Consider the following 405-nt stretch of genomic DNA (forward strand, 5'->3'; position numbering starts at 1 on the left):
CACACACACACACACACTCCTCCCGCCTTCTCTCACTTGGTGCTTCTCTTTTTTTTTTTGTGTAACAGCCAATCTGGAGATGAATGAGAGCTCTCGCTGGACTGAAGAAGAGATGGAAACTGCCAAAAAAGGTAATACAGAGTCAAACTTTCTTCTCCCCGTGAAGTGTAACTTCATTGCAGTTACTGTGCATTATAACAGAAGTGCCAAAAGAAAGCGCACTGGTAGCCGCTCAAGCACTGTTTTTTTTTGAAAGCATAGACAAGTGATGTGGCTGCGACTTCCTGTTAGTGAGGCAGCTACCGCCACGTGCTGCTAGGTTGTGTCTATGCGTGTGTGTCAGTCTGCATCGACTGGGTCTGTTGCTCTTTGGAGCCGTCCCACACCCTGCCCCCCCCCCCCCCC

The 405-nt window shown here is 49.6% G+C and overlaps 1 protein-coding gene across 6 annotated transcripts in view; it reads left to right on the plus strand.

The window, feature by feature from the left end:
• ncor2 (nuclear receptor corepressor 2) overlaps positions 1–405 on the plus strand; it is a gene marked incomplete at both ends in the record, with an annotated part of 104,538 nt that overhangs the window by 71,137 nt on the left and 32,996 nt on the right. For all 6 annotated transcript variants that reach the window (XM_035658165.1, XM_035658171.1, XM_035658170.1 and 3 more), the window contains 1 exon segment: positions 69–131. In XM_035658165.1, coding sequence (XP_035514058.1) covers positions 69–131 — 63 coding nt within the window.

The sequence above is a fragment of the Morone saxatilis genome, unplaced genomic scaffold (genome assembly GCF_004916995.1).
Source record: "Morone saxatilis isolate NCDOM2014 unplaced genomic scaffold, NCSU_SB_2.0 Contig16, whole genome shotgun sequence".
Taxonomy (NCBI): Eukaryota; Metazoa; Chordata; class Actinopteri; family Moronidae; genus Morone; species Morone saxatilis.